This window comes from Dendrobates tinctorius, unplaced genomic scaffold, assembly GCF_039654945.1.
Source record: "Dendrobates tinctorius isolate UK_male_01 unplaced genomic scaffold, ASM3965494v1 ptg000116l, whole genome shotgun sequence".
In the NCBI taxonomy this organism is placed as follows: Eukaryota; Metazoa; Chordata; class Amphibia; order Anura; family Dendrobatidae; genus Dendrobates; species Dendrobates tinctorius.
Window position 1 is genome coordinate 12,601,715 of NW_027361784.1, and position 24,610 is coordinate 12,626,324.

At 40.8% G+C, this 24,610-nt stretch overlaps 1 protein-coding gene across 8 annotated transcripts in view; it reads right to left on the bottom strand.

The window, feature by feature from the left end:
- The window catches only part of CSMD3 (CUB and Sushi multiple domains 3), a 1,871,449-nt gene that overhangs the window by 23,656 nt on the left and 1,823,183 nt on the right, over positions 1 to 24,610 (bottom strand). For all 8 annotated transcript variants that reach the window (XM_073590214.1, XM_073590213.1, XM_073590210.1 and 5 more), the window contains 5 exons: positions 15,097 to 15,270; positions 12,075 to 12,148; positions 11,430 to 11,541; positions 8,325 to 8,504; positions 2,300 to 2,365 (listed from right to left, as the gene is read on the bottom strand). In XM_073590214.1, the coding sequence (XP_073446315.1) occupies positions 2,300 to 2,365; positions 8,325 to 8,504; positions 11,430 to 11,541; positions 12,075 to 12,148; positions 15,097 to 15,270 (606 nt within the window). The remainder of the gene's footprint in view (positions 1 to 2,299; positions 2,366 to 8,324; positions 8,505 to 11,429; positions 11,542 to 12,074; positions 12,149 to 15,096; positions 15,271 to 24,610) is intronic.

A 24,610-nucleotide genomic window follows, 5' to 3' on the forward strand; every position in this document is an offset into this window, starting at 1 on the left:
AAGCTGATATTGCCGGAAAGCATGATGTCACGTGGCTACTAAGGTCAGGTGCGGGTAGGGGTAAGTTGGTTGGAACTAACCACTACGTGCACCGTCCTTACTAGCCATGTGACGTCACGCTTTCCGGCTTTCTGGCAATCTCAGCTTGCTGCGGCGGCACTTCTGGACAGAGCCCGCCGTCAGCTCCTGTCCTGACGCACCCCTGTCGGTTTCCTGTGCACCCACGCTAACCGCTACCATGGGAAGATGCTCCCTATGCACAGGTCTCCCTGCACCCTAACTACAGCAGCATGGCACCAGCCTCTCAAGCCTGGACAGATGAAGTGTAACTAGCGATGTATGATTGTGAGCACACTGCAGCCTTGCAATATCCTGGGTGCTGAACACGACTCTCATCATTCTCCCCTGCTCTGCCGGTGATCGGCACAAGCAGGGGAGAATGCTGAGAACTGTGTTCAGCACCCAGTGCCAGGGAACAGCGCTTACTGTCACGCTTCTTCCCCGTCGCTGATGTGTGTCACATGGATGACATCCACGTGTGTTATGTGTATGCACGTGTGCTGTATGTTTTCTAGCCCATGCTGGCATTAAAAAATGGACATGTCAGCGTGTTTTGCCCACTGACACATGGTCCGTGGAAACACACTGATATGTGCACAGACTCATTCACTTGAATAGGCAAACAGTGCTCCGTTCCTCCAGAGTCTCTCCACATGGCTAAGTAGCATTGTACAGCCGCATATGGGGTTTTGCCACGTTCAGAAATTGTAGGACAAATTTTGTTGCAAATTTTACCTACTTCTTGTGTGAAAATGTAAAATCTTTGACTAAAACAAAACTTTGGTGGTAAAAATATGGTTATTTTGTCCTCACTGCCCAATGGTATAAAATTCTGACACACACCTGGTGTTAATATGATCACTGCACCCCTAGATGAATTCATTGAGAGGTGTAGTTTGTAAAATGGGGTCACTGATGGGGGGATCTGCTGTTTTGGCATCTCATGGGCTCTCCCAGTGGGTCATAGCACCGGAAAATCATAACAGAAAAATATGGCGGTCCTTCCCTTCTGAGCTCTGCCATGTGCCCAAACAGTGGTATATCCCAACATATTGGGTATCAGCGTACTGAGGACAAATTGTACAATAACTCTTGGGGGTCTAATTTCTTCTGTTACCCTTGGGAAAATTAAAAATTGGGGGCAAAAAGAACATTTTTGTGGAAAAAATGTGATTTTTTATTTTTACAGCTCTACGTTATAAACTGTGAAGCACTTGGGGGTTCAAAGTGCTCACCACACATCTAGATAGGTTCCATAGGGGGTCTAGTTTCCAGAATGGTGTCACAAGTGGAGGGTTTCCACTGTTTAGGCACATCAGAGGCTCTCCAAATGCGACATGGCGTCCGTTCTCAATTCCAGCCAATTTTGCATTGAAAAGTCAAATGGCGCTCCTTCAACTCTGAGCACTGCCATGCGCTCAAACAGTGGTTTACCTGCATATATTGGGCATCAGCATTATCAGGAAAAATTGCACAACAACGTTTGGGGTCCAATTTCTCCTGTTACCCTTGGTAAAATAAAAAAATTGGATCTGAATTAAATATTTTGTGAAAAAAGTTAAATAATCATTTTTTTAAACATTCAAAAAATTCCTGTGAAGCACTTGAAGGGTTAATAAACTTCTTGAATGTGGTTTTGAGCACCTCCAGGGGTGCAGTTATTAGAATGGTGTCACTTTTGGATATTTTCTATCATGTAGACCCCTCAAAGTGACTTCAAATGTGATGTGGTCCCTCTAAAAAAGGTGTTGTAAAAATGAGAAATCGCTGCTTAACTTTCAACCCTTTTAACTTACTAATAAATAAAAATATTGGTTCCAAAATTGTGCTGATGTAAAGTAAACATGTGGTAAACGTTGCTTATTAAGTATTTTATGTGACACATCTCTGTGATTTAAGGGCATGAAAATTCAAAGTCGGAAAATTGTAAATTTTTCAGAAATTTCTTCAAATTTCTGTTTTTTTTCACAAATAAACACAAATAATATCAATGAAATTTTACCAATACCATGAAGAACAATATGCCATGAAAAAAACAGTTTCACAATCATCTGGATCAATGGAAGCGTTCCAGAGTTATTACCTCATCAAGGACAGTGGTCAGAATTGTAAAAATTGGCCTGGTCATTAACATGCAACCATGACAGATCTAAACATTGCTAACTTTGCAAAAATATATTTTTTACTTTAAAATTCTGACTTTTAATTCCAAAAACCACTAAAATTGTAATACACTTACCATTTAGTTTTGGGCCTGGAGTCCCCATAACTGGCTTTGTTTTATTCTCAAATGGTTTGGAACCAGCTACAAATACAGAAGTATTCTGGTAAGTTAAACAGTTGTAAAATGCATTACATAAAATAGATAATTATTAAGTTATTATTTTCTGTCTTAAGAACTCCAAGAAAAAAAAAACTTTTTTGATTGCCTATCCTTACCTTATTTTACTTAGTGAGACCTTTTATTCTTCTCATTCCTTTTCCACAGTTCTACACCTCTAAATTCCTAATTTTTCTCTTTTACAAATTATTGAAACCCCCTTTATCAATACATTCAACCAACCTCACCTCTCCATAGAGAAACAGGGCACATACTATTTTTGGGTGGCCCAACCTGGGTAACGTGTTTTGAAGCAAAACAATTAACCCTTAAAGTATGTTCACATGATAAAATTCAACATTGTTTTTTGCTGCTTAAAAAGAACAAATGAAAAAACATAGCAGAATATAATGTTCACATCATGCAATAATGCTGCATATTTTGGTGGTTTTATAAAATTACAGTAAACTCAGCATGTATTTACAGCAAATCTGGAAAATTGTGGCAAAAATGCAGCCTAATTTAATTAGGTAATATGATCCTAAAGAGAATCAGCAGGTTTTTGCTATGTAATCTGAGCGACACATAAGGTAGGAGCTTAAGGGTACTTCACGCATAGCAAGATCGTTAACGAGATCGCTGAAACGTCACAGGTTTTGTGATGCAACAGCGACCAACCCCCCACTGCCATATCGCTGATCATGCTTGAATGTCCTAGGTCCTTTTTTGATCTTTGGTGTCCTGCTGGCCAGCATGCATCGCTGTTTTTGACGCCATAACAAAGACGAGCGACCTCGTTGGCGACTCAGAACGCAGGGACGCAGGCATGATTTTGCTTTGTCTTTTCAACACCCCCTCAGCTCCGATTGGTGGTTTCAAATTAGGATCTTTGTAGCGCTTCCTTTTATAGGTCAGCTATCAATTATATGCAATCATAACATTTAACATGTACAGTTATAATAATCGCGTGTCCCCATGTCAGTGACTGTGGATCCACAAATAAATAGAGACAGGGATGCTGAAGCAAACTGTGTAGTGTTAGCGCAGTAGTGGCCACTGGAGTTGAATGACTTTGGTCAGATCGGGTTTCATGAAACAAAATTTGTTTCAGATGAAACTAGTCCGACTAGGGCAAAAAAAATCAGAGTTCCGTCCGAAACCTGACCCCAATGCAAGTCAATGGGGAATAAAAGTCGGCATTGAGTGGATGAATGTCATCCGCTCAATGCCGACTTTTATTTCCCATTGACTTGCATTGGGGTTGGGTTTTGGACGAAACTCCGACTTTTTTTGCCCTAGTCGGACCTGTTTCATCTGAAACAAATTTTGTTTCATGAAACCCGATCCGACCAAAGTCGCTCAACTCTAGTGGCCATCAATTAGAGCAGAGGGGTGTAGTAAAGGCAATGCTGAAGCACGCCTATCGAGGTCTGTGTCGTCAGAATAGCTGCTGTGTGAAAAGGTCCCAATGATCACCGAGGTCGTTATATGGATCGCCGTATCGTTGCTGCATCGTTGAGTAGATCTGCCTGTTTGACAGATCACTAGCAACCGTATAGCGATGTACCAGCGATCCTTACCAGGTGGTATCGTTGTCTGGATTGGTGGAGCATCGCTATGTGTAACGGGACCCTTAGACACAGATGATTGGGGCTGTGTACTCTTGTTTCAATAGAATGAATGTTTTTATCAGCAGGAGATTATCACTGCCTGGACTACAGCTCTTATGAGCCTTGGCCTGACCCCTCCCACTCCTCTGATAAGCAGTTTTCTGTCAATATACAGTGGACAGGGAAAGCTGTGGAGTAGGACGGGGCAGCTTTCTGAGCTCTGCTACATGCTACACCTAAAATCTCTGATTGTGTCGCAACTGTTGCACCCAGTAACTTGATACATCATTATAATCAGTGTGTCTTTCCCTACATTACGCTGCTCTCAGATGATGTGACAAAAACCTGCTGACAGATTCCCTTGAAGCTGCATATTGTGATGTCAACGTGCCACAGCTTTGGAAAATTATTGCAGCAAATTTATGTTTAAACTATACTTGTAAAACTGAAACTGGCCCAGAATGTGTAAACCTAAGTTTAGAAGATGTATTTTCCTGTGTTATTTAAATCACCGCCTAAATCAGAGTGTAGCAGTCAAATAATCACCGGCTGCTGATTCAGTGAATTTGTTACTAACCACTGAGCTCTGCCCATAGAAGTTGAATGTGGTCCAAAAGTCAGCAATTAACTAACAACGCTAAGCTTAATAAGTGTTCAGTGTACAAAAGTGCAGCAGTCGGGGATGACTCAACAGCACTGCTGAGCTCTGCATACAGCAGATAGCCAGGGGTAGATGCAATCCATATACGTAGGCTCAGCTAAGCATCCGAGCCTTGCCTTGCCACCCATTGTCAGCAGTATTATACATAATACTTTTAGGGGTGATGCACCTGATAATTAGGTGACAGTCAGGTACAAGGATGAAATCCACATCAAATCTTTTGCAAAACACATTAGAACTCAGATTTTATTGAAGATGCAAATGGAAGTTCCACAAGTTGGCAAACTTGGAGTAATGTGTCTTAGTGATGGTGCTCAAAACGGTTTATCTGTCAGATCTTGTAAATCTAATATATAAAGCTCAATGTGGGTGTGTATGCGTGTATGTATGTATGTATGTATGTCCGGGATTGGCATCCGCACCGTCTCCGCTACAGCCACAAAATTTGGCACAGTCACACGTCTGGACCCCGAGAGTGTCATAGGCTATGTTTTGAGGCGAAATTTTAACCCCGCGCATTCTAATTCACCAAACAATTTTGCCCTTATCTACATAATGGGGAAAAAGTGAAAGGAAAAGTGTTGGAGGCAAATTGACAGCTGCCAGATGTGAACAAGGGGGACTTAAAGGATGAGAGCAATGGCGCCAAAGAGTATATACCGTACAGTTGCTAAGGTGGGGCCTTGACATGGGATACTCACCACACACGGGGATTTGAACACACACACACAAAATGTGCCACAGACTACCACGTGCTTCAACACATATACCACCCTAAGCGCACATTTCACCACACATACACCAACCTCGCCACATAAAAGTCGAAACACAAATGTCACCACTCAAAACTCGCCACGCTGTCCCAGAGCTGTTTAAAAGATGAAAAATGAGCTGTGATTGGTTGCTATCAGCAACAGTTTACTTTGTAGACAGTTGTGGTAACTGAGGCCTATTATTCTTATCATTTCTATGGTGTTATCATCCTTCTCTTAAGCTGGAAATAACACAATTTATTACCGTGCCAACACAGACCACCCTCTGACACAGATTGCAGGTGGAGCCCAGTATCACACAGGATAGGGTTAGATACACGGCTCAGCAGTCAGTATCACACAGGATAGGATTAGATACACAGCTCAGCAGTCAGTATCACACAGGATAGGATTAGATACATGGCTCAGCAGTCAGTATCACACAGGATAGGATTAGATACACAGCTCAGCAGTCAGTATCACACAGGAGAGGATTAGACACATGGCTCAGCAGGCAGTATCACACAGGATAGGATTAGATACACAGCTCAGCAGTCAGTATCACACAGGATAGGATTAGATATGCAGCTCAGCACACAGTATCACACAGAATAGTATTAGATACATGGCTCACCAGTCAGTATCACACAGGATAGGTTTAGATGCACAGGTTTTATGTGCAATATAATCATTATAATTTGTTATAACTAACCCATAGTTGGTTACTATGCCCAGGCAACGCTGGGCTCTTCAGCTAGTTATAGATATAGTACATCTGTGTGCATCTTAGATTATCTAGTGCAGCACAACCTCTAAACCCTACAGTGATTGTAGTCCCATGGGTCTAGTAATTATTCACCTGTTTGCCTGCACCTTTACAGTCTGTAAACCATCTTTGAAGTCCTTTGAAAAAAGTAAAACCCTCTCTGACCCTGATCCCTTGAGAACGATCTAACGGCACAAAGTTCTGAAGCTAAAATGTAGCCGTATAAACCACTAATATCAGTGGAATAGAATTAATACACTAGAGATTGTAATATTATAGAGTAGAAAATATAATTATTTGATAGTGACTTGCTCCAGTTCTGTGGGAAATTTATGTCAGTTACAGAAATAAAGAATTATTTATCATTTTCTTTGCAAATTTCATCTAATTATAAAATGCCATGTGAAAGGGCAATTTACATCTCGGGCATTCACGACATTTCCACAGTATATACCATAAATGTATAATCGATGTGTTTATTCCTTCCAGACTGCCATTTTTACAACTTCCATAGAAGTGAGAGAGGTGTGATATTCACAGGTGCATGATACAATCCAAAGTCTAAAAGATAGCTATAGGGGTCAGAAGAGGAGCCTGCATAGATCAGATATTCATGACATATCCTGTTGATATACCATAAATGACTATGATGAGAACAATCCTTTCAATGTGGGACCTCTATATTATCACTTCATTATAACGAAAACTTTTTTAGCGAACATGGTCCATGACAAGGCTCCAACTGCAAAGCTGATCTGGCAACAGCAATCAGAGAAAGTTTGAGCCAGATTGATGAAGAGTACTGTTTGACACTCATTAAGTTCATGCCTCAGAGACTGCAAGCTGTTCTAAAAGCCAGAGGTGGTCCAACAAAATACTAGTGATGTGTTGGAGTGTTTTTTTCATGATTCCATAATTTTTTCCCACAGAATTGAGTGAGTCCATAATTTTTCCCCTCTGCTTGGTCTAAAAAAGTAACCATTACTTACTACCACATATTTTGTTCATGATTTATTTTCGTGTTTATTAAAGCCAGAAAGTTGCCATTTGAAATTACTTTAGTTTTGTGCCATGTCTGTGATCTGCTTTTTTTCTACAAAATTAAGCAACTGAATGATCATCCTCCAAGACCGGTGATTACATAATATTTGCCAGGGGTTTTTGATGCTTTCATTGAAGAGAAGAGTCGAGTGAACCTGAACTGTAAAGTTCGGGGTTCATACCAGTCAATGAACAAAGACTTTGCCTGAAAGTCCGTTTTTCAGTTCGAGAGTCCAGGGAGGAGAGAGAGAAAGAGATTTTCCAACTGTACTAGTAAGCTCATTCTTATTGAAAAAGAGAAAAAAATACATAAAAATGTGTACTGCTTTAACCCTCTACATCCATATTTAGAGGTTGCCCTGGACCAAAACTATTTTCTAGAAATTCTCTCTTACTAATAGGTAAAAATTAGCTGCATTCAGGACTGGACACAATGTGACCAATTTACTAGCTACTAGTGATGAGCGAGTGTACTCCTTGCTTTGGTTTTCCCGAGCATGCTCAGATGGTTTCCGAGTATTTTGGCATGCTCGGAGATTTAGTTTTCGTCATCTCAGCTGCATGATTTGTGACTTGTAGACAGCTTGAATACATGTGTGGAATGCCTGTTTGTTAGGGAATTCCCACATGTATTCAGCTTGTCTAGCAGAAGAAATTCATGTAGCTGAGACGACAAAAACTAAATCTCCGAGCACGCCAAAATACTCGGAATTCCCTCAAGCATGCTTGGGGAGACCTGAGCAACGATGCTACTTGCCCATCACTACTATCTACAACCAAATTAAATAAAAGTCCAAACTAAGTGAAAATGATTTAACCTTAAAAAAATCTACTTTTTGTATACAAATTTGAAAATTCAAAATCTAAATAAATTATAGATTAAAATGTAATGTTAACACCAATATTTAAATAATTTATAACTTATTATTAATACTTATAATACTTGTTTTTGCTTAAATAAATGTTTTATTAAAACCAATGAATCCCATTTCTTTCACACAGAGAATGATGTGATGAATAAAGCCATTAAAAAAACAAAAGTCTTGCATTTCATTTTCCTGCCAAGCACAAATAATTCAAATGTTTCAAGACAAGTAATATTATATTACATTACCTGTGCAAACTGGAACTTTTCCGCTCCATGTGTTATCTGGCTGGCAAATTCTGTGCTCGGTCCCTCCTGAGAGAAGATATCCCGGCTGGCAAGTGTAAATTAATGTATAACCAAGTGACGGAAGATCTATTCCAACAACATTTGAATGTAATGGAGATTCTGGCTGCTTGCAGCTGTGGGCTGTAGAATAAACAACTGGTGAGCGATAGAGCTAGACCGCGTTACTATCATTTATCTATGAGATTGGAACAATGTTTTATAGTTGGTGCAAGCACTTGTATAATTTAGGTGCAATGTTAAACACACCTGCAGAATTACAGTGTCGGAACCTGTTTTATAGGAGCATAAAGGTAACTAAAGAATATAATGCAATTGGCACTGGTAGGTACCGTACAGATGGAAGGTATGTCATTCTGAAGTTTGCACTGTGAAACTATTTGTATAGCACGGCCGCAGTCATACAAAGCAAATGAGCGCTGTGACTTGGTGAGGTTTGTACATGAATCAAACAAAAAATATATAATATTAAAATAAAATAGAAAACAAGAATAAGAAAAGGAAATGTTCTATATTCTGAATGAATAATGGATTAATGGGAACCTGTCACCCCCCCCCCAGGCGTTTTTAACTAAAAGAGCCACCTTGTGCAGCACTAATGCTGCATTCTGTCAAGGTGGCGTTTTTAGTTGGGGTCCCTTCCACCGCTGAAAAAAATCGTTTTTATAATTTGTCCCTCATACCTCTAGTTTATCCGAGGGGCAGGTCTTTCCTCCCGGACACAGACGCCTCACAGCCATCAGTCATTTCCTCCATTCTTCTGGGAGCCGCCTCCTCAGCGTTCAGTTATTTACCCTACGCCTGGGCTGTAATCTTGTTTCTTGGGCATGCGCAGTTAGCGCTGCCCATCCACTGACATCACATGATGTCTTCCTTCTCGTGCCTGCATGGACGCACGGCCTGAGATCCCGCCCCGCAGTCTCTTCTGATTTATTCACACTGCGGGCGGGATCTCGGGCCACGCGACCACGCAGGCGTGGGAAGGAAGACATCATGTGATATCAGTGGATGGGCAGAGCTAACTGCGCATGCCCAAGAAACAAGATTACAGTGCAGGCGCTGGGTGAATAACTGAATGCTGAGGAGGTGGCACCCAGAAGAAAGGAGAACATAACTGATGGCTCTGAGGTGTCTGTGTCCAGGGGGGGAAAGACCTGCCCCCTGGACAAACTAGAGTTATGAGGGACAAATTATAAAAACAATTCTTTCAGCGGTGGAAGGGACCCCAACTAAAAGAGCCACCTTGACAGAATGCAGCATTAGTGCTGCACAAGGTGGCTCTATTAGTTAAAAACACCTGGGGGTGACAGGTTCCCTTTAAACATAAGATTTGGGCTTTGAAAATACATAAATTGAGAATAATTAGAATTTGGGCCAACAGACAATGATCGATTGCGTAACACCAACCTGACATCCACCTTGCATGTACAGTGCAATTCGGGTGCAATTGTGTGAACCAGGCTTAGATGTTTGCTGTATACACAGCCAGCACCTGTCTCTGAGGCCACCTTATTTATTTGGTCAGCATTTTACATCAGTATTTGTAAGCCAAAACCAGGAATGAGCGAAAAATGCACAAGTGGTGACATTTTGGCTTAGAAATACTGATGTTTGATATAGAATGTGTGAATGTGGCCTTACAGCATCGATTGGAATTAAGCTCCAGTAGCTGTTGTTAATGTCCAAGGGGCATCACACTTCAGATGCCCAATGGCAACTTCTTTCCCCACCACAGTGTGAAAATGGAGTGATGATGAATTGCCATGGCTGCCATGTTGATCACATGATGAAGCTAGCCACAAATGTATTGCAGATTATCACAAGTATAAAAGCCCAAAAGGGAGTAAAAAAAAATATATAGATATATATAAAAAAGTCACCCTATTTTTTCTTTATTAAAAAATAGAAAAAAAAATCACTATTGCTGCATCTGTTTAGGACCAGTCTATAAAAATTAAATTATTTAACCCATAAATTAAATGCTTTAAACAGGAAAGAAAAAAAAAACAAGAAGTGCTATTTTTTCGGTGTATATTCTGCACCAAAAAATATGATTAGAACATCATGTTTAACCCAAAATTGTACCAATAAGAACAAAACTATTTTTTCAATAAATTTCTGATTTTTAACATCATTAGAAGAACTCTACAAGTTTTGTATTGCTGCAAACATAATGATTATAACTCTTAATTAACTGTTTAATCAAAATCCCCAAAACAGTGGCAGAATTGTGGGGTTTTTTTTTGCAATTTTCCAGCATTTAAAATTTATTTCCCATTTTCAAGGAAATTGCATGTGTAAAATAAATTGTGTCACTCAAAAAACAAGCCAAGAAATGGCTATGTTGAAACAAAAAAAATTATGGCTTTTGGAAGAAAGGGGCAATAAAACCGAAGTACAAAAATGAAAATTGTCTGGCTTTAATATAACATTTGTGCCAGATATATTTTGAAAATATTTTCGGCAATCTTTCTAAACCATATTAATCCCTTCACGACCAATGACGTACGGGAACATCATTGTTTGTGTATCCCCCTTGGATGCAGGGTCCGGCACTGAGCCCACTTTTTTTATGCACATGACAGCTGATTTAAACTTAAGGAGACTTTTAAAACCAGTAAAAAGTAAAAAAAAATGTTTTTAAAATTGGAAAAATAGAATTAAAAGTTCAAATCACCCCCTTTTGCCCCATTCAAAATAAAACAATAAAAAAATATACATTCACAATTAATACACAATTAAAAAGGTCAGTTTGATGCACAAAAAATAAATCCACACCTAGCCTTAGATCTTGAAAAATGGAGACACTACGGGTCTGGCAAAATGTTGATATTTTTTTTTTTACAAACTTTGGAATTTTTTTTCACCACATTAGTAAAAAAGAACTTATACATAAAAGAATTAACTGGGCAGAAGGGTAATATGAGCAATTGAAAGTACACGGTACCAAAAATTTGATTATTGCAATATATTAAAAAGATAAAAACTTTGATGGTAGTGCATCTTGAAAATGTTGAATTAAAAGTGAATTATATAAAGAAAACTTACGAATACACTCTGTCGGCATGCCACTCCAGGTCAAGTCCGGTAGACAACTACGAGTGGTAGATCCATGCAAGAGATATCCCTTTTTGCATGAGAATTGAACAACTCTTCCAACCTGATAAAATGATAGAAATAAAAATAACAGCTATATTACAAGCATGCCAGACTGTTTTGGTTATTTAGCTAAAGTAATCAAAAGGAGAAGCTTCACGCTAAATTAGCTTCTCAGCAAGACAAGTCCATTCATATTCACTTTGTTCTACAAAAAGACAAACCGGGAAAAATGTTCGACCCATGATCCCTATTATAAGCAACACTGAAAAAAACACCTCAATGACAGTTTCTCCCTATTTTGCTCTTCCAGTCCTCCATTGCACTGCATACAAATAATTGCAATGTACTATTATATATCTACTGTAAGAGATGTATAGGTTGTGTGTATCTTCAAAAATAACAGGCTTTTCCAGGAGTTAAAGAAGCTAGACTGATAGCGATTAGACGATTTCCATTCAGCTTTTATTTTTGTAATGGTGTTGTTTTTATAAGAATAAACTTTTCAATTAGTTACTCCAATGAAATCTATACAATGAAGAATGTGTCACTTAACATTGTGCACTTATCCTTTTAACAATTGTTTAAAAATTTTACCTGATAGCCGTATGTATTATTTTGGAAACCATGACGTGGTGTTCCTGGATTTCCACAAGATGTCAGGGTAGGTTCTAAAAAACAATTATTCATTTTAGATTTATTTATTTTACTCTCTTATATGACGTCATTAAAGGGAAGCTGTCTCCTGTTTTGGCCACTATAAGATGCGGCCACTGCCTTTCAGGGCTTACCTACAGCATTCTATAATGCTTAAGATAAGCCCCCAGTCTGACCTGAAAGATAAGAAAAATAAGTTTTATTATACTCACCTGGGGGGGCGGTCCAGTCGGATGGGTGTCACAGGTCCGGGTCTTCTTGTGATGCCACCCTCCTGCTTGCTTCATGGCTCCCCGGCATCACGTTCCTGCGTAAACATACTCTGCTGCCCCATTGAGGGCAAAGTAAAGTACTGCAGCGCGCAGGCACCGTAAAAGGTCAGAGAGGCCCAGCTCCTGTGCACTGCAGGAATTTGCTCTGCCCTCAACAGGGCAGAGAAGTACGACTGCGCAGGAGCATGATGCCAGGGAGCAATGAAGCAATCAGGAGGGCAGCGTTGCAAGAAGATGGGAGGTGCCGGACTCAGACATGCGACACACATTGCACCACACAGGACTGCCCTTCTGGGTGTGTATATTAAAAGATATTTTTCTTATCTTTCAGGTCAGACCGGGGGCTTATCTACAGCATTATAGAATGCTGTAGATAAGCCCTGAATGGCAGTGGTCGTATCTTATAGCGACCAAAACAGGTGACAGGTTCCCTTTAATTCCGCCGCGTTTTGCAGACATCAACATCATGACTGTCACCATTGGGGTTCACAATCTAAATAAAATATTAGTGAAACAATTTCTAAAAGCAACAAATATTTCAAACATAGATTTAGTAAGAATTACAATTTTAACTGAAGACTAGTGATGGGCGAACCCCCCAATGTTCGGGATCGACAGGTTTGCCCAAGTTTTGTTGCAAAGTTTGAGTTCGGGGCCAGAATGACATGAACTTGCATCTGATCCCCAAACTTGGACTTTACAGATATGGGATGTGGCAGGGGGGCTGTAAAAAAAGCATAAAATTAATAATAAAAATTATAATTATACTTACTTGTCCAGCGACGTGTCCTCCCGTCCCGCTGTCTCCCAACCGCATCTGTTTCTGGGGCCACTGCACGAATACTGCTGAAAAAAAATGAAGACTGCCGAATGCAGTGAATACCACCGGAAGTTAATGAGTGGCCCTGGAAGCAGATGCGGCCGGGAGACAGTGGGACGAGAAGACTCGTCGCTGGATAGGTATGTATAATTATAATGTTTATTATTAATTTTATGCTTTTTTTTTTTACAGCCGGCCCTGGACCCGAACTGGACCCAAACTGTAACACATGTTCCCATGGAAACCCGTGTTCGGGACCTTGTGACCGCATGTGTTTGGTACGGGTCCAGAACTTTACAGTTCAGGTTCGCCCATCACTACTGAAGACTTTTTTAACTTTAGTGTTGTCTCTTATTAAAAAGTGTTTAAAAAGTCAACCTAACATGTCACATTTGCTTTGTATACATCTACTATTTAAAGGGTTGGTCTGAAATTAAAATGTATTTTAATCCTAAATTGCTGTATAATTAATGTCATAATCTAATCTTTTTTTCTAATATACCATTACTGAAATGTATTTATCATTCCCTCACTACTCTATCTAACCTCTTCATTATTGTTTTTACTACTTCCAGTGTGATGGCGCATTGTTTGAGAATCCCCAGTGCATGCTGGGAACTCAAACAAGTTGTCATCAGGGGCAAATGTTGCAGTCACTGCCACAATCTCTTTCCTCACCTTGAAACAAAGCATCATCAGTGACATTTTTTCAGGGGCTGGGCTAACCCCTGCTCTACTGAGAATGCGTCAGTTGTCAATTCCAAAGGTTGCCCAGTAGGAGACTTTCACTGTGCACTATTCTTCTCAGTGCTCATTGGCAATGCACTCTCTCACTGGCTCTGATGAGAAGAGATAATATGGTAAGAGAGCGCACTGTCAATGCGCATTTTGAGAGGAGAGTGAGTGAGACCAAAAGTGACATCATTTGGGGTGAAGTCCTGGTCTCTGCTTGCTTGTCCTCCTGAGCATCTGTCAGAATTGACAACCAGTGCATGCTCAGTACAGCAGGGACTAGGTCAGTCTCTGAAATGGACATCACTGATGACTCTTCATTTCAAGGTGAGGACAGAGGCTGCGGCATTTGAGTATCCCAGCATGCACTGATATTCTCAGTCAAAGCGTCATCACACACAAAGTAGTAAAAAAATGAAATAAAGCAGCTAGATAGTGAGGGAATGATAGGGACTTTTTAAATAAAGTATACTAGAAAAAAGATTAGATTATCACTAGTGATGGGCAAAGACACTTGGATAAGGAGTTATTTGAGCATGCTCGGGTGCTAACCCAGTGGTTTCAGCATGCTCAAATAATATGTTGGCGTTCCCGCGACAGCATGTCTCACAGCTGTATGACAGCCTTAACACATACAGGGATTGCCCAATACACAAGCAATTCATGGTTTTTTTGCAGCTGTTGAACAGCCACGGGACATGCTTGCGCAGGGACTTGACCATATTGTTCAGGCACACTAAAAACACTTGGTTAGGACCCAAGCATACTCAGATAACACCTTCTAAGAGCATGTTCATTCATCATCACTAATTATCACATTAAATAGATATTTATGTTTAAAATACATTTTAGTTTCAGACAACCCCTTCAAAATTGTTGGACTTTTAAGTGTGCTATTCAAAACCATCTGACAAGTCCTATAGAGATGCCAAAATGTAGCCTTTTTTTCTTGTCTGATAGACTGCCTGTGAAATCTGACCATCAGTTAGCAGCTATAGCACCCACATCCCATGGATAAAGGTGGTGATCTTTGCATAGAAAATATGACATTGTTTAGAAGAAGTCATTATATCTTTACTGATATTTATTTGAAATATCACATGAATAATGATAAACCGCTATAGCAGGTTGCATTTACCTATACATCGTGGTGGGGAGCCACTCCAGGTTCCATCTGCCAGACATACCCTAGTGTCAGAACCAACCAGAATAAAGGATGGATTGCAAATAAAAGATACTTCTGACTGGAATATAAAGCTTTTGCCTTCTCGTTTGCCATTCGCAGGTATCCCAGGATCACCACAAAATTTGGCTGTTGGGAAAGATGAAACATGTTAGAGGATAACAGACCATTGGGAAACCTTCAAAATGATTAATATTGCATCTACGGTATCCAAAGTTTGGATGAAGTCAATAAAATCTTTATTATTTGTCAGATTGCTTCGGTTTTTAGCTCTGTTGTTTTGTTTGGCCTTGGCAACAACCTTATCCTACTGCAATAGCCTGATGTCAGTGTAGCTTTTATCCTGCTTTTTTATACTAGTGATTTTGTTTCAAAACATTGTCATCCATAAGTAAGCAGAAGCATAAAATAAACCAAAGTAATACTCAACTGTCCCCGAGTCCAGTGTTGCATCTCTTCCGCTGCTCTACTGATTGTTTACAGGTTGCAGTGGGATGTTGTAACCACACCACTGTAGCCAATCACTCTCGGCTCATGTCATCTGCATCAGCAAAGAAGAATGAGTACTACCTCAAATGATATATTATACTTCTGCTAGCATATGGACAATAACAATTTGAAACCAGTAAATCCCTTTAAGTTGCCAGCGCATGTAAGGTATATTGAAATGAAATAAACTGATTTTAAGACACAGACACTTCTTCAACTACTGTGCCCTGTGTGACTATCTCCATAATCTTTAAGTTTTTCTATTATCTAATATTTATAACTACTCAGAAAATAGACTTAAAGGGTTATTCTCAACATTGAAATTGTCACCTAACCACAGAATAGGCAATACATTTCTAATCGGTGGATGTCTGAACTAGAGATGAGCTAATTTGTTTGGATTCGGTTCCGAATATGATCGGAATCGAATATTGTTTTTGCAATATTCGTTGAACACAGACGACCGTCATTAGAATTAAAGGGAGTAGAAATGACAAAATATGTTCAGAACCGATCATAAGACATACATTCGGCTCGAATATTGTTCAAATATGGCTCGAATATGTCAAAATCAGATTCTGAGCCAAAATGCGAACAAATTCGCTCATCTCTAGTCTGAACCACTGGAGCCAAAACTGATCCTAAGAAACAGTCTTTGTTATGCCCTGTTAAAATGGAGCAGTGGCCACTAATGTACTTTGAGGCTCCATTAATTTTCTATGGGAAGTCTGGAAATGGCCAAGAACAAAACTTGGATTTCTCTGACAGGTCCATTGACAATGTATGAATAGTGGTGCACATTACTCAATCGCAATGGGGAATTTCAAAGCCTCATGCTCAGGACTGGTAAAGGTTCCCAATAGTCAGACCCCCACTGATCAGAAAGTCACCACCTATTCTGTGAAGAAATGATAACTTTTAATGTTAAGAATAACCCTTCAAGATTCCTCCAGGGAATATGAACGCTGCTATACCTAATAGGGCTTAAGAGAGAAGACCTAGAATTCCTGCAGTCCTTCCCCTACGTTTCAGTAAGTTAGATTTTGAAAACCATTTGTTCACTTGAAGAGCATTTCTATCATAAACATGCAAGCTTTTCTATGATAGTCATGCATGCTTATTTCAATGGTGAGAGGGGGAAACCCAAATACCTTTGGCAGTAACATATCTCCAAAGGGAAAAATACATTGGGCATGTTGAAATCCAACATGCAAGATCCTTCTTCCCTTGACATCTGCTTTCTGTGGGCAATTGAGGGGCTCTTACACACAACCGATCAAATCATGTTATAGAAGGTCAGTGGTGTCATCAGACTGATCTAAGACCTTTTTTGGACATGTAGAAACTAAAACATTATTCCTTCCTTGACATTCAGGCTTTTAAGGACCGTGTGCCAATAAAACAATAATTGGGAAAAACAACTCCTGGCAAAACAATTTATATTCTAGATAAAAATTATACCCAATTTTCCAATTTGGTAATTACTACAATTACAACAATGAATTCTAGCTGTTTTATGAGAAAATAAGTCAATCATTTTGTTTCTCAACGTCTTGGCCATAGGACACAGTATGTAGCCTTAAAGTATGAAAATGGCTGAAAAGATTAATGCAATATTCACTCTTTTTCTTAATTTCTATCCTAATGAAAAAGCTTGAACCATGCCGGAATTAAGTTATACAATTTGGCTGGTTAGTCTTGTTAGATTGGCGGGTGACATGTGGATATCTCTATGCAGATGAGTATGGAGTCAGCGCTATATCGCTGAGTTAGTACAGGGACCTGCTGAGAGTAATATATTAGGACACATTTTAATAAGACGGGGCATTGGAGATCGGTCATTTGTTTTATCTGTTGTCAAACTCTAATTTTCTTTAATGGCGTCCTGCAGAGATTGTCCTAAGAATTTGAATATGCCAAAATGTAATTTGCAATTATTTAATTCACTGATGTTTGTAGAATTTTGCTGTAATAAATCTATGTAAAAAGTTTAACGCGGAAAAAAACACGATTTTGATGTTGCAATATAAAGTTAAGAATTAAGAAAAAAGGGAGGGAAAGCGACTTGCCTATACATGGGAACACCACGTATGTAAATTTGTATAAACACAATTTTATTAAACAAATCCAACACAGACATGGAAAAGCACAGATTTCCATAAAAACATTTAAAAACATGTAAACATAGAACAGGTCATGTCATAGAATAATGACGTGATGACCCTCCCACATCAAAAAATCCCACAGAGATAAAGCAATAGACACATGGAATATCTAATGAGACATAATTCATAATATACAGATCCAAACAGAATCTAAATTACACGATCAAACATACCCATGAATTGTAAAGACCATTCACAGCACCAAGAATAATAATACTATTGGTTAAACCCATATGGGATGATAAAGCTAGCATATATGTATACACTGTTGGTGTGCAGTATAAAATGGTTAAATACAAGAACCATATAGAACAAAGGAACTAATACCCAAGCACCCCCGGTGTAAATGGTGGATGCATACAAACCGCATATAACCAAAAAGATCAAATGGACCAAGACTCCATATACAGTATATGCTGATGCATGTGAAAGGAAAAAATGCCTGATGCCTCTGCGGGATTAGATGGTGGGGGGAGCAAACCCCACGCGTATCGCCACAAACGAGTGACTTCCTCAAGTGCTTGGGTATTAGTTCCTTTGTTCTATATGGTTCTTGTATTTAACCATTTTATACTGCACACCAACAGTGTATACTTCTATGCTAGCTTTATCATCCCATATGGGTTTAACCAATAGTATTATTATTCTTGGTGCTGTGAATGGTCTTTACAATTCATGGGTATCTTTGATCGTGTAATTTAGATTCTGTTTGGATCTGTATATTATGAATTATGTCTCATTAGATATTCCATGTGTCTATTGCTTTATCTCTGTGGGATTTTTTGATGTGGGAGGGTCATCACGTCATTATTCTATGACATGACCTGTTCTATGTTTACATAGTTTTAAATGTTTTTATGGAAATCTGTGCTTTTCCATGTCTGTGTTGGATTTGTTTAATAAAATTGTGTTTATACAAATTTACATATATGGTGTTCCCATTGTATAGGCAAGTCGCTTTCCCTCCCTTTTTTCTGACTTGCTTTTGGTGAACCCTTTTTCAGCGGTGCCCTCCATTTCTTGTTTTTTTGTGTGATAAAGTTAAGAATTAAAAAAAAACATTACTGATATTTTTTTCTATCTACTTCACTACTACAAATTTTTACATGTTATGTGTGGTATTACAGATCAGCCTTATTTATTTCATTGGAGTCAAGTTTCAATATCAGTCACCACCTAGAGACAGGTGTGGCACTGCTTCTGGAAAAAAAATGAAATATTTCCCAATTTGGATCCTGTGATAAAGCAGTATTTATTAAAAATCTGTTGCCAGGATCAAAACTTAAACAACTTTAAGGCTACGTTCCCACAATTAACTTTTTGTGCATTTTTGATGTGGCAGAATTTCTGCACCATTTCGGCATCTATAATTAGATAACATACAGTTTTTCATTGCATTTTTGTGTGCGTTTTTTTAATATGCATTTTTATCAAGGTTTTGACTCTGCGGTTGGTGTTGGTGTTCTTGGTGTGTCATGCTTTCAAAAAAGCTGCTTAGTTTTTGATATGACCTAGTATTTTGTTTTAACAAAACTTTATTGCTATACTTAGGTGCGGATTACATGCATTTGCGCCAATGAAATGCACTAAAAATGCATCTGCATTTTCTCTCTGAAAATTTTCTGCATCTAATGTAACTCTATTGGGAAAATTTGCACAGAAAACTCAGCGTACCAGCAAGAGAAATTGACAAGCTCTCGATATGAAAAACACACCAGAGGGTCAGTTTATGCAGCATTAAAGGGAATCTGTCACCCCGGGAAGGAAAGAAGATGACGCCACTGTCAGCAGATGGGAGGCCTCGGACCGGACCGCGACACCCATCAGACCCGGACCACCCCTGAGTGAGTATAATATAACTCATTTTTCTTATCTTTCAGGTTACATCGGTAGCTTATCTACAGCATTACAGAATGCTGTAGATAAGCCCCTGATGGCGATGCCGGCAGCTGATAGTCAAAAAATGGGGTGACAGATCCCCTTTAAAAGAAGCACAATGGGCAGGAGATCTCTAAAAATCCCATCCAGTTCCATAGAACTGTAAGACTCTGCATTTATGATGCAGCAATAATATGCAGCGTTAAAAACGCACCAAAAGCTCATTGTGGGAACTTAACCTAACCCAAGAAGGACACATTTGATTAAAGTACCTTTTAGGCATCATTCCCATAGAACGTATTTGCTGTGGATCTCCGGCTACAAAGGTCCCGCAATGATTCCCGCAGCTGCAGATTTACTGCTGTGGATATCATTGTCAAAAAAGTGCAGGGAAGTTGAATTTCTCACCCTTTGCACAGCAAAACATGAAATTTACACCTACATCTGCAGCATAAACTGACATCTTTCACTTCTCAAAGCCACAACTCAATTTTCACAGCTGATATATTTTGCAGCATGTGCAAGAGATTTCTTACAATTTCAGACACTTTATTAGCGCAGCAGATTTTCTGCAAGCGAATATGTCGTGTAAACTCTGTTGCACTTTCACCCTGTGGAGGGTTTAGTGACGCTTTCCAGCAATTCTTAGGTGCTTTCACATTACGTTCTGTGTCCCCATCGGGGCATACATCTAAAATCTCACGCAAAATTGGGTCAGGGCATATGTGCCAACAGGGCCATAGGCTGTAACAATGTACACATAGTGAACGTGCGCTCTGACCTGCATCATTTTCGGGAGTGTATGCCTACTGGAGGTGAACACCCAGATGCAGTCTAGTAGGCGTACACTCCCGAAAATGATGCACATCAGAGCGCATGTTCACTATATCTACATCATTACAGTCTATGGTCGGCACATATGCTCGGACCCCGTTTTGAAGGGGATTTCGGATGTATGCCGCGATGGGGACTCAGAACGCAATGTGAAAAGAGTCCTGTGTCTGATGAGGCGCTCACTTCTTGGTGTTAAATCAGTTCATTAATCAGTAGTTGTAAAACAACTGTATATCATGCATAAACAGAACTATTAAAGGGTAACCTGTCAGCATCTCCAGGCCCCTCAAACTGCCCCCATACCTTTATTTTCCTCTCAATATACTTTCAAGCAAGGAACTTCTGACAACTTTTTTCTTTGACTATTACCATAAAATCGTTTTTATATCTTGGCCAGTGATATGCTGTTAAGTAGGTGACTAGTCGAGGGGCATTATCTTCCCAGGACTAATCTTCCCACTAACCATGTTATCATTCCCCTTTGGGTGTAAGTGACATGATTTGTAAAGGCCCTGTCACACACAGCGAGATTGCCAGTGAGATCGCTGATTTTGTGACACCACAGCGATATCGCTGTGTGTGACATGTATAAGCGACCGGCCCCCCTTCCAGGTATCGCTGATCGCGCTCGAACGTCCTGGGCCGTTTTTTGATCATTGGTCTCCCACTGGCCAGTGTGCATCGCTGCATGTGACAGCAAGTGACCAATGATCAGCGACGCTGGGAGCTGGTTTCCAATGTAAACAGTGGGTATCTAAGAGCCGTGCGGCTCTTTGATATCTGCTGTTTATGGGGCTCCCGGCCAGGGCTATCGGGGTACTCGGTACCGGGCCCGTTGATCTCAATGAGAGTTGTCACAGAAGCTGTGACCCGGTCCGTGGCCTTGGGGCTCCATGGCAAAAGGGGGTGAAAGAACAATGAAATAGAATTGATGAATAGTTTGTGACGCCACCTGTGGTGTTCGGCAAGTGAGGTGTTAAGCCGACACTGCGTTCAGATCCTCTGGGGCTGGTGGTGTGTTGCAGCCAAGATGGTGAAGCTTCCCACAGGTGAAGCTGTAGCCCCAGGGCAGTGTAGATGTAGGGGTAGAGGAGAGGCACGAGCGGTGAAGTAGCTGGTACCCAGATGTAGCAGTGCTGGGTGTGTAGGCGCAAGAATCAATGGAGCACACCGGGGATTGTGGTTCCAAAGCTTTACTCACAATCTGTAGTAAACATAGGTGCATGCCTCCGTACTGTGTCCTCCGGGTCAGAGGCTCAATCAACCTCCAGGTCAGATGGAATGCTCCCTTCCAACGCTCCACCAACATGTGCCTTTCTGAACATCTCCTCTTATAGCGCCTTTAAGTGTGAAGTACTCCCAGTACTGAGTTACACAGGAGTGCCTCCTGACAGAAGTTCCCAAGAACTCTACTTGTATGGCAGACAGCTGTAGTCTGCTTCGGGGACTCCTTACTCCTGAGCCCCGGCTCACTATCCAAGTTGCTGTTGTGCCCCCAAGTCTTAGATGGGAGTAGTGCATTTACAGCCCACTACTCCACCGGTGTCTGCTGCAGGACCATTAGCATCCATACAACCTCGGGGACCGGGCCCCGGCCTTGCGATTAGAACTTCTAGGCAGGGTTCTCTCCTAACCCATGTCCTCTGATCCCTTCTACTCCTTCTTTCCGTACTAATCTCTCCTTCTCCTGGAAGATCAGGTTTCAGTTCGATGTCTTTCTCCTTCTTTCCTTTCCCATGCCAGCAGACCCAGGTCACTGAGGTCTGCTGCAGCACCTCCTTCCTCCATCCCTCTCCCAGGGATCTTCTTTCCTCACTCCTCTCCGAGTGACTTCCTCTCATTGACTGACCAACTGACTGACTGACCTGTAATCCTAAACTTTCCCGCTCTTTTATGTATTCTAACTCCACCCGCCTCCCAGCACGTTTCGTGTTCGAAGCAGGGAGCCACCAAAGGTGCTCTGCTACACTCCAAGCAGGGAGCCGCAATGTGGCTTTGCTGAACTACTGTGTTATGTGGGATGCAGATGTTGGAGTGTGGTCAGGAGCCTCCAACTTACCTCGATGGTGGGGCACCACACCTGAGGAGGAGGTGCAGCACCTCTGTGGCGACTGAGCCTCAGGGGCGCCACATTTACATTAGACACCAGCTTACTCGCTGGTCCTGATCGCTGGTGGGTCTGTCTATGTGACGGCTCACCAGCGATCAGCTAACTATGTCCCAGCGATCCCATCCACGTCAGATTGTTGGTGGGATCGCTGGGACATTGATACGTGTAATGGTGTCTTTAGCGTGTCACTACCATCTCTTTGCAAATTTATGCTTCCCTGACATTGCACAGTAGGAGGTCAGTAGGTCAGTCTTAAATATTGTCAGGATGAGTCCAATATCACTGCTGGCTCCCGTGGCTTGTGCAGTGGATCAACAGAGCAGATGAGAGTGTTGTAAGGAAAGCAGAGGTTTGCAAAGAGTCGTCGGGGACGCTGCACTTGCACATCATGCCACTCACACTCACAGGGGCTTGATAATATGATTAATGGGACGATTAGTCTGTGAAACCTAACACCTCCATGATTAGTCACCCACTAATTAACCTATCACAGGCCAAGCTATAAACATAATTTAATGATTGTAGACTTACAATAATCAACTAAAAGGGGCTTGTTTGAAATATTAGGGGCTAAATAAAGACTCGGAGCAGTTTGATCATGCCTGCGGAAGATGACAACTTCCCTTTAATTATTGATTTTATACTGTAAGTATTTTATTGTCATTGTTTATCAGACTACATACATTTGGTATGAAGTCAACCAGCAAATCAAATATTGCAATGACACTTAGCATGGCCTATACAGGTGTGTCTCTGTATGTCTCATTTAGTAAGCATTAAAATGAACCTATGAAAAGGTTTACACTACTACATCTGAGAGCAGCATGATGTAGGGGCAGATACCATGATTTCAGCAATGCATCACTTAGTTTGCCACAGTTGTGATACAATCAGAGTTTTTAGATGCAGCATGCAGCAGAGCTCAAAAGCTGAACTCAATCCCACCCTGATTAGCAGCTTTTGTGTATATTATCTATTGACTGTAAGCTACTAATCAGTGCTGGGGGTGTGGCTGGACAAGGATGCACAGGCGTTGTAGTCCTGTAGTGTTAATCTCCTGCTTATAAAACACTCATTGTATTGAAACAAGAGCTTGCAGCCTAATAAGTGACACATCCCTGAAATCAGTGTCTCAGCTCATACCTCATTCTGCTCTCAGATTACATAGCAAAAACCTGTTGATAGATTCCCTTTAAGATATAATATGGGATAACGTACATTGGAGTATTTTATTTTTTTAAAGGGATGACACTTTTTAGGGATTAGAAAGACAAAAATACCCACAAAAAAAGAAGGAATCTGTCACCCCTTTTTTCAAATATGAGCTGCCGACACCGCCGTCAGGGGCTTATCTACAGCATTCTGTAATTTTGTAGATAAGCCACCGATGTAACCTGAAAGATAAGAAAAAGGAGTTAGATTATACTCACCGGGGAGGGCGGTCCGGTCCGATGGGTGTCGCGGTCTGGTCCGGCGCCTCCCATCTTCATACAATGCCATCCTCTTCTTTCCTTCCTGTCATGGCTCCAGCACAGGCACACTGGTCTGCCCTATTGAGAGCAGAGCAGAGTCCTCCAGTGCGCAGGGGCCGGGAGAGGTACAGCGACTGCGCACTGCAGTATTCTGCTCTGCCTTTAACAGGGCAGAGCAGTGAGCCTGCGCCAGAGCCACGACAGGAAGGAAATAAGAGGACATCATTGTATGAAGATGGGAGGGGCTGGGCCGGACCGCGACATCCATCGGGCTGGACCGCCCCCCCGGTGAGTATAATCTAACTCTTTTTTATCTTTCAGGTTACATCGGGGTCTTATCTACAGCATTACAGAATGCTGTAGAAAAGCCCCTGATGGCGGTGCCGGCAGCTCATATTCGAAAAAAGGGGTGACAGATTCCCTTTAATATTGTGCACCCTCAAGTACAAAAGTAAAATGATTTCATTTAAGATACCATCCCCAGATAAAATGTTCTTGCCTGTCAGATGGCAAAACTCCAT